The 9,855-nt window shown below is 50.1% G+C and overlaps 1 protein-coding gene across 1 annotated transcript in view; it reads right to left on the bottom strand.

Moving 5' to 3' along the window:
* Nucleotides 1–9,596, bottom strand: part of SLC17A9 (solute carrier family 17 (vesicular nucleotide transporter), member 9) — a gene marked incomplete at its 5' end in the record, with an annotated part of 9,959 nt that extends 363 nt beyond the window's left edge. Inside the window, 10 exons of the mRNA XM_009586653.1 lie at nt 301–356; nt 850–965; nt 1,537–1,571; nt 1,889–1,976; nt 4,046–4,142; nt 5,069–5,165; nt 5,978–6,108; nt 6,892–6,991; nt 7,672–7,811; nt 9,399–9,596. Coding sequence (XP_009584948.1) covers nt 301–356; nt 850–965; nt 1,537–1,571; nt 1,889–1,976; nt 4,046–4,142; nt 5,069–5,165; nt 5,978–6,108; nt 6,892–6,991; nt 7,672–7,811; nt 9,399–9,596 — 1,058 coding nt within the window. The remainder of the gene's footprint in view (nt 1–300; nt 357–849; nt 966–1,536; nt 1,572–1,888; nt 1,977–4,045; nt 4,143–5,068; nt 5,166–5,977; nt 6,109–6,891; nt 6,992–7,671; nt 7,812–9,398) is intronic.
* Nucleotides 9,597–9,855: the final 259 nt, after the last annotated feature.

Below are 9,855 nucleotides of genomic sequence, written 5' to 3'. Positions count from 1 at the left end.
GCAGACGTGAGTGGCTTCACCGGGGCTCCCGCCCGCCCCGGTCTGCGTGCACGGCTAGGTGCCTCGCTGATGGCTGGGGCAACCGGTACTCGGCCTCACCCCCCGCGGTGCTTTTGGCAAACTGAAAGGCACGTTCCTGCGGTTACCCGCAGGTATATCACCGGAGGAACCTGAGGCTACGAATACGGAGGAGACGTTGCACAGAGCTACTCCTGCTCGAACCTTAACGCTGGGGAGCGTGTCCCCCCTCCCGCACACGCCACCTCGCCAGCACAGCCGAAACCCCGCAGGAATCCTTACCGAAGAGTAAGCCAGCACACGAGGGGGCCAGATCCTGTACGTGTACTGAAATGCCGCTAGTGAGAAACGGAGAGGGGAAAATGGCTGTTTTAATGGAGCGCGACTGCTTTTTCATCATTTACAGAGAGTTCAGTTTGTCAAACAAAAGGAAGGGCTCCTAGACGATAAATGGCACTGCCGGGAGAAAGCAGGAAAGAGGCTGAGAGTGAAGCAGCACAGGAGAGTACCAGGAGGAAAAGGATTCGACTCAAAGCGTTCGGAGGGGCCAAAACGCAACTCCCCTCCTGCTTCATCTCCCTGATACCTGCCTGGCCCACCCTGCCCTCCCGTACGCCCAGCCCTTCCCCGTGCCAGAGGTTTGCTGGACCAATTCCACCCCAGCGGGAACCGAACCCCACCGGCCTCGCCGGGACCAGCACGCGATGCTCAGACAAGCGCCAGCGCTTGCTCTGACAGTCCCGACGGAGGCAGCCTCCCCTGAGACCCCGAAATGCCACGTGTGGGCTAAGAGCTAAGGGCCACAGCTACTGTCGTTATCACGGTCGTTACCTGTGGTTAAAGGTCTGAAGTCCAACAGAGGCGGAGGCGAACACTATCGCTTTGCAAAAACTGGAGGTCTGGCCCAGGCACAAAGCAAAAATGCTTGAGACACCGGAGCCAATGACCTGGAAGAAAGGGAAAATTAAATACCACAGCACATTTTCTGTACGGAAGAAAGCAACTCCTTTCATGGACAAACTGTTCCCTCTTACAATGGCAAGAGCTCGTATGCACCAGGTGCTTCTCAAGCCTTGCTTTTCCCCGGTGTGCTGCCTTTCTGTGCCAGAGATGCGAGGGATGCGATGCTGCGGAGCAGAGAGGATACGCTGTGCTCTCACCCAGCATTTCTATTTTTGTTCAACCTTATATTGCTATTTCCTAGTATCTAAGGGGTCATTTGGAGTGACAGCGATTGGTTGGCCTTTGCCTGTGAAAGAAAACCTCTTCGGAGCACTCACAAATCTCTGTGCTCAACGTTACCATTGATCCACGCTCTGTTCCTCGGTCAGGGTTTTGGGTTTTCCTCTGGGTTTCATTTCCCATATGCACTGACCACCAGTCTATCTGCAAAGCTAGAAAACCTTTCCTCTTTCCACCTCTAACCACCGACCCAGCTCCCTAAGAGGTCTCATCTGCCGGGCAGGCAGAGCTCAGCAGGTAGCTCAAGTGTCACTCCGGTGGCTTCAGCTCTCTCACCTGCATGAACTTACGAATGGTGATGGTTTTGTACCCTGGAAGAGAAAGGGAGAGTTCCAGTTAAGCACGGCTCACCAGGTCTCCTTGTTCTCCAGCCAGGAGACCACAGGGTAAGTGGATTTCAGATGGCCAGATTTCATCTCCAGGTGGATATTGCAACTGAGATCAAAGGGAGCCTCAAACACATGGATGGGATTTGGACCCTGGAGTATTTATTCTGCTTTCATATCAGAACCTCACGTTGTCTTTTTGCCAGGTCTTCTCCCTACCAACAAGCCCACCTCCTCCCACCCAGGTCCTCTTTCCACATCACACAAAATAAGAGCTGAGGAAAAGCCGAAAGAGCTCTTACCCTGGTTGATTAAATGATCGGACAGAAATCCACTGAACAAGCTTGTTGGAATTGCAACCAGCCAGGGGACTACATTAAACACCCAACCCTGAAAGGGAGGAAAAATCAAGAGAGGTTTGCTGTCAGAGCCGAGTTTCTTTGCAAATATTTTATCTGTGATATCTGTAGAAAGGAAAAAAAATGAAGTGATCAGGACTTCTTGCAGGATCTCTACCCGCTTTGCACAGCAATCTCTCAGCTACACCCTGCACCTCTCCGAAGTCTGTAAGGTGGCAGGCGCATCCCGGGGCTGTAGCATTTGTAGGTTTGCTGTCTTTCCTTCTGCCCCGGTGACCCTGCCTCCAGCGGAGAGGCAGAAAGCTCCGTCTGCTCTGGGAAAAAGGCAAAATCTACTGTTCAGCAAGGTGATGTGGCAGAAAGCCACATCAGAGAGAGCAAGCTGCAGATTTTACTCTGCCCTGCGGGTCATCAGTAAAGCTGCCGGCAAAATTTCCGACATCAGCTTCAACCTCATTAGCAGCGTTACTGTGAAGCTGAGGGAACATAGCTGGATTTTCTAATGCCAGGATTAGGTAACATTATGGGTAGCAACATACTTTGGCCTATTTTCAATTAAGTGAGCTTGCTACAGTAGTAATCACAGATGATTACTGGTCATCTGGATTACAGCTGCTCAGAGGAGTTTTGGTGCCCGGATCTCAAGAGCTGAAATCAGTGCGGGTTGGGCTGGGCTTCATCTCGGCTGGTTGAACCTACTTATCTATCCATCGTCCCCCGCGTCTCCCCCTTTGCTCAGAGCCCGTCACCCCGCGGAGGCATCCCTCCCTTCCTCGCCTGGCTTCAGGATGCGCGGGAGGGCTGAATAATCTCGGTTTTGAATAATCCTGTTTCAGCTGCTCCTGGAAATCGTACTCAGGTCCATCTGCATCTTTCAGTGCCTTTGAAACTTTGGGTCTTGGTTACTTTTGAAAATGTTACCCCATAGGGCTGGTGGGGTAATATCTCAACAGCAGCTGGGGTTGCTCAGCAAGTCAATCCCAACACACCGAACCACCCTTCTCTCAGCCCTACAGCCCAACACCCTGAGCAGCCAAAACCCTCCATCACCTCCATCCAGGTGGGCTGGGGGCAGCTGCGTAGGCAGCGGTGAAGGGGACTGCAGAAAGGGACTTTGACCAGTAGGTGACATAGGTTTCCCACATTAAGGATTATCGTCCAGTCTTTAAAATGAAGCATCCTCAAGCCCCGTTTTATCAAAATGTATGAAGCGCTTATCAGATGCAGGAACGCTATATAGAACATCTTACATAAGGGCACCATGATATAATGCTTAACAGATGGTGAATTACTGCTGCACAAGCGTATTACTCGAGGTGCACAGATCTTGTCACAACAATATGTTTGCTGGTTTAATACATGATTTTAATATAAATATCAAGTATGCCATAAAGCGCCTTACACATGTAATATGAAAAGGCGTTTGTAAGCAGCTCTGGAAATTATAAAAAGTGAACAGAGCCACTGTGGAAAAGATTGTTTGAGTTTCTGAGAACAAGAAGATCAAAATACCAGCTCTCAGCCCAGCTGAGTATTGCCTAGGCTTCCAAAAAATGGGAACATAATTTGTGCTGAGGAGAGGGAAGCTTTTACAGTATTTTTGAAGTACACGTTATTAATGGTAATTACCATTTTCGCAGGCAGCTCTGTGCTATACGATGTGAGTACAGTTAAAAACCCCATGAAAACCCAGGAGTGAATGGGTTGACGGTCATTTGCCATTACGTCACGAGCTCTGTGCCATTTGAAAACCATCCTTCCCTCAGAAGAAAAGCAGTCTAAAAACTAAATACAACCCTCTCTTCCCTGCCTGGAAGGTGCCCCAGCTCTGCCTCACTTCAGTATCCCTAAACAAGCGACTAGAAACTAGCCTCTGCCTACCTGGAGGGAGGATGCTTGCTTCATCTCCAAATGCACGTGCAGGGGGGTAACGGCTCCTAACCCCGCAGGGAAGCCTCCCACCTCCTCCTGCCTCCCAGCTTGCTCTCACCACATCCCTCTGCCATCATCTTCCTCCCTAACCAGCCCGTTTCGGCCAGCACCCAGCACCACCTCATTTGCACGGAGACCGGCAATGCCTGTGTCTCAGAGCCAACTTACCTTTGACTCGGGGAAAGTTTCCTTAAAGAAAGTTGGCAGCCAGGAAAGGAGAGTGAAAAACGTGCTGGCCGTAGAAAGCTGAGCGATGATGACAGCCCTGAAAATACACGGGGAGGAAATAATCAGGAGGGACAGGTCACACTGGGTGGGAAACGGGCGCTTGAGCAACCCAATATTTCAGTTCCTGGTCTACAAATAAATCCCTCACAGTGCTACAATTGCGTCCTGAGATTTTTTCCTAGATAACTACTCCTTTTGGCTTGCCACTCACAGCATCACTCCTTCCTTCGCTGCCCTCGCCGCGCAGCGCCCGGGCGGGCGCCTGACGTCAGCCCCTGGGTTCAGGGGAGGTTCAGTGCAGCGGCAATTGTGCGAGTGCCTTTCCCACCAGTCCCCTCCAGCGCTGCAAAAGCTGTCCCGCTCCAAGAGGTGGTGTTTGGGGTTTTCTAGGGGTTTGTTATCAGCAGATGCTGCTGAAACGTGGTTGTTCAGGGCAGGAATGGGCTTGCTGCCCTGCAGCCCCATCGCCCTCCTCCCCGACTTTAAACTTGGGAACGTGCTTGGATGAGCTTCAGCACCAAATGCAGAATCCCAAAGAGAAAATGTCTATTAAAAAGGTGTTTTGCCAGCAATGAGAACACAGCCTGTGCCACCCTGAGCAGCGCTTCTTAGGAGCCCATTACAAGCAGCATTTCTAACAAGACCGGTGGAGAATATCCCTCCGGAGGAGCACACAACCCACACAGGGCACAGACTGCGAAGGAGGAAGATTTGCCAGTAATACTCAAGCCTAACATTCCTCCGGACAGAACATAAACCGCCTTTTGTCAAGCTTACCTTTTTAGTTCTTTATTTACACAGAAGGGATTAGAAAACCTGGTCATATTTCCCACATACATAAATAAGTGGACAAAATACACATAGGCAGAAGAAATAAGCACAGAAAGGAAAAAAAGCCCTTGGAAGGAGGGTGCTCCCCAGCCCTGCCGGCGCTCGAGGCCGCCGCAGCAGCTGCCTCCCTACCATATCGGCGGCTTCTTAAACAGCTGCTTCCAGGGAACTTTGGTCTGCTTGGACATCGAGAGCCCTCTCATCAAATAATCTATGGGGATGATGAGTTCTGCAGGGGAGAAAACATGCAAAGGAAAGCTCTGATCAATAATTTTCTCTGCAGCTGGAGGAAGCCCTGGGAGACTGCTATACAACTACCTCTAATCTCTTTCTTTTTTTGGCATTGGATGCTCGTGAAAACACCTTGTTATGTTGACCAAAATTTTTCCACTGCACCCACACGCTTCCCCATCCAGCCGCCTTCACCCATTTGTTATATCTCTTGTTATAATTAAACAGAAGTCTCTCTGGGCAAGGACCAGGTTTGGATTTTGCAGCACCAGGCACACACCAGGCTCCTGATGGGCTGAGCTCCTACATACCACACTCACACTAATAATGCTGTAGCCAGGTGTAATGGTTTGCCCATGTGTGGAATTACTCCCAGACAGTTATTTGGGAAGAGATATTCCGGATTAACTGGTTTTTAAAAGCTCTATGTGTAGATGCTCTTAGTTTGGAATAAGTATCTTGCCCTGCTTTAGCTTAATCCACTTTGAAGATCATGCTCTGTTTGGTGTTTTCACTGGTGCGTAAGAGTCCTGAGGAGTCAGATCAGGCTCTCGACAGCAACATACTCCAGTGTGGGACTTAAAATAGGAAACCAGCAATGCAAGAGCTCAAAACCTTGTTTCTGGGTTTAGCATCTTGGGTGAGACACAGCGTGTGTTATAGAAGACATCTGAACAAAAGGTCTTGGTGTAAAACCAGGCATGATCTTGGAAACACAGGGGGTTTGCGGAACATAACCAGGAGGTAACACGCGGGCCCCGCAGCCCGAGGAGCACTGGCAGCCCGAGGGATGCAGGCAGCTGGGCTTACCTTTCTCACCCAGGAGGTATTTGCAGGTGCAGTAAACCCAGAGCAAAGTGAGCAAACCCGAGAAGTAGAAAACGCTCTCCCAGCCGTACCAGTCCAGGAGGAGAGATCCTGCACCGCCGATCACCAGCGTCCTGCAAGAGGAACCACACTCAGATTTACAGGTCTGGCCAAGAGCGTTTGGACTGCACGCGTCAATGGGAGATGCTCCCTGGGGTGGATGCTGCGTGCCACTAAATGCACTTAAAAGAGCCGCCAGTCGCTGCGTGCGCAGGCACTGCCCCGTCACCCCATGACTCTGCAACCTGCCCCGTTCCCTGCGTGGCATCTCAGGATCCTCAGCTGGGGAGGAAAAACTGCTAAGGGATCTCACGCTCGCCTGCCCCGCACGGAAACGTGCTCGTCGGGGAAAGAAAATGAAGTTGCTGATGTGCAGAAAGTATCTAAGAGAATGTATAAATCAGCATAAGAAATGAGTAGGCTGGAAAACTAAATGATTAAGCGCAGCAATATTTCTATTTGGCTTTTAAGCAACCCTTCCATTTAGAAAGGTAATTCTCATGGTGATTAGCAGAGATGGGGAAGTTCTATTATCCCCATCTATCAGAGAGGACAGGTGACCAGTCTCAGGCTGACCCTTGCTCTTCCTACTGAATCAGGCTGTTTCCCATAGTAATTAAATGTTGCAAACACTCTTCAAAGTCTGGCTTGAAAAGAAAGAAAAAAAAAAAACATAAATCCTTGACATGCACAACAGCAACTGCCTGAGGCTTCCCCAGCTGCAGCCGGTAACCTCAAGGACCCAGGAATCCACATGTACTTTGGGCTGCAAGTTTTGCCTCCAACTATTTAATGGCATTTCATCATGTACGATGTCCGGAGACTGTCACTCGCTGCTCAAAGCCTTTTGGACTTACCCAAACTGCGAGCCAGTCCCCACTGTGCTGTAGGTGAAGGCTCGCTCGCTCTCCCGGACCTTCTGGGACAGCAGGCTGGCCAGGGACGGGAAATACACCCCTGCGAGCAACGGGAGCAAGGCAGGGAGCAGTCAGGCTCCTGCGCCCTCGTGAGCAAATCAAAAGCAATTTTAAAAGATCCAGCAGGAGCTAAACACCGAGACAAAGCAACAAGACCTTTGGTGAATTCAACAATTCACAAAAAATTCACAACAATTCACAATAAAACAAAGTAAGTGAATCCATTGCCATGAAAGGTTTGTTTCTGCCTTCTCCATAATCCCCTGTTTCGTCATCACCGCTGCTACTGTAAATCCATCAGTGCCAATGCGCTTCTCCCAACGGTCCCCCAGTGCTGCAGAGGGAAGGCAAATCATCCTAAATTATCCAAAAGTTTTGGCAAGGACCAATTTTCCCCAAGTGCTTTGAAGGAGTTTTAAAATGCGGAAAATCAAACAGGAACGTTGACGAATTCAGAAGCCAGCAGCTCTTCTCTGGCAGAGAGATTTCTACAGGGGAATGATTTGTCAGCGACCTTCTCTAGAAATGTCTCTTTTTTTTTCCCGTGGAAATTCTGGATGTGGAGGCAGTTTTGAGGCAGAGGATTGCTCGATCACAGAGGAGAAGGGTTCACGCACTGCAAACCACGCGACTTGCATCTGAATTTACTGCACACGGGCCCCCCTGCAAGGAGCCCCTGGGCAGACAGACACACAGACACGCTCGGGACAGGGGTCTCACCTTGCAGCAAGCCCATGAGGAACCTGGAGGAGGTCATAAAAACGAGATGGGCAGAAGTGAGGTGGGTGAGCAGCGGGGTGAGGACCGTGAGGAACCCCCAGGCTGATGCCGAGAGGAGGAGGACTTTCTCACCTCCTATTCTGGAAGACAGAAAACACGTTATCAAAAAACGAGGGGAGGGCGAAAGGGCAAAGCCCCCCAGTCAAGACTCAAGTGCTCTTCCCAGTTTAGCCTGTTTTTAAGAGCAACCTTTCACTCAAACCTGTTCTTCTCTTACAAAGGTCTTTAGCCCTCTGGGGAGTAGCTCTGACCTCCTCCCTTCCCACCTCCTGCTCCCCTGGAGCAGGGAGCGAGCGGCCGGTCACTGGGATTGCTCTCACCGGGACGCTGGCCGCCAGCGCTGCCCAGCACACACCAGCCCCAGAGACACCACTGCACTGGTACAGTCTCTGACGGAGGGGAAGCCCAAGCTGCTGTCACCGTTCTGCTTTTCTTAACCAGTGACGGTGTTTTCTCTTCCGTCTGCTCTTTTGCATCAGCTCTGCCTGTTAATATTTGGGTTTTTGCAGGCGTTTGCTTGCAAACTATTAAGGAACATAGTTAAATAGCATAGCGCACTGCATGGATAATGTAATCCTTCCAGGCATGTGTTCCTCACAGAAGATTTCATAGGAAAGCCCTCCTCACTAAGAATAGGGTGGCTGGGGAAAGGAACTCGAGCAGGTAATTACTTAGATCTTTCCTTACGGCTAACTGGGGAAGTTGTTTTTTAATTGATATGATAAAATGGAGACATTTAGTTTTCCCAAACATGATGGAAACTGTGATGGGGGCTTGCTTGTGAAACAATTGCATGAGAATATAGGGTGGAAAAACTGGAGGTGCTGAACTGAAAGCGAAAATAGGCTATGCAGATCAAGTAGAAAAAAGCTGTATCCCTTGCAAAAAGGAAATATTCTTTTCTTGTGGTTAGTGACTGCAGCTATAAACCCTTCCAAATGGCTGTCTGGCACCACTGGGATTAAGGTTTTTGTTAATGGGCAAATAACACTCCCGGTGAGCAGCAACTATGAACTATGCGTGAGCATCAGCATTTATCACTTTTCTAAAATAAAGTCTGCTTTACGCCCACTATTTCTTTCATCAGCTTAACGTGTAAGCTTGTGGCTCTGCTTTTTTTATTCCAATTACTGAACCAGTGCTAAAAACAACCTCCATGAGAAAAATTATGCTGGTATAAAAGTGCTCTTCACACTTTCCAGGTGAAAAAACCTCCTATGTTGGTCTAAGCGTCCATTACAGGACTGTAGATCCCTCCTGGCAGGGGCTGTGCGGGAGCTGGGGAGGCAGTAATGATCGTGCAGGCTCCCTGTGTTTGCTGGGGATTTTGCCTGTGCAAAGTCCTTCAGTGCATGCTGCCCTATAAGCATAAAGCCAATTTTAAGATCCAGAGATCTAATCGGACAGTCAAAACTACATGTGTCCTTTCTGAATCAGAGCTGCAGACCCTGAGTGAGGCTGACGGAGAGACCTCAACTGCTTTCAGAGCAACCTCCAGTGCCCCATAAAGCTTCTCCCCACGGACACGCTTCACCCTCCCACCCCATCACTGTCCCAGGGTGAACACTTCACAGCCACTGTCGAGACTTGAACGGAGAGGTCAAAGCCAAACTAAGTGTCATTGAAAAAGCCCGAGGAGAGGAAAACATGAGAATAATTTCCAGTACTGATCACTGATATGTCCTCCGATAATCTGCGTCAAGCAGTAGCCCCAGAAGAAGCTGCTGAGCACGATGCCGGACTGCTTCTTGTCCCAGTCGAAGTGGGTGCTCAGGGCGACGGCGCAGATGGGCACGGTGACGCGGGCGCAGTACAGCAGGCACGTCCCCAGCAGCAGCATCACCGTCCAGACGCGGGACTCGGGCCTGCAAGGATGGAGAGGAAGATGGGGAAAGGGCAGGTGGAATGGTCTGCCTGGTAGATCCATGCACAGCGAGGACTTACGGCTCAGACTGGTTTGCTTGAAAGCCATAACAGGTCTGTCCTGATAAAATAAAGGTCAGCGCAATCCCTGTGGGGCACAGTGGTTCTGAGACAGAGCGTATCGCGTCTGGTGACTCTCATGAATGATGCTAACTTTCATCCCAAACATTATTTGACCCCAGCAGCAAAATAATGTCTGTC

This window comes from Fulmarus glacialis, unplaced genomic scaffold (genome assembly GCF_000690835.1).
Source record: "Fulmarus glacialis isolate BGI_N327 unplaced genomic scaffold, ASM69083v1 scaffold27911, whole genome shotgun sequence".
NCBI classification, from domain to species: domain Eukaryota; kingdom Metazoa; phylum Chordata; class Aves; order Procellariiformes; family Procellariidae; genus Fulmarus; species Fulmarus glacialis.
The sequence above is the reverse complement of the archived record's forward strand: the minus strand, read 5'-3'. Positions and strand labels throughout refer to the sequence as shown.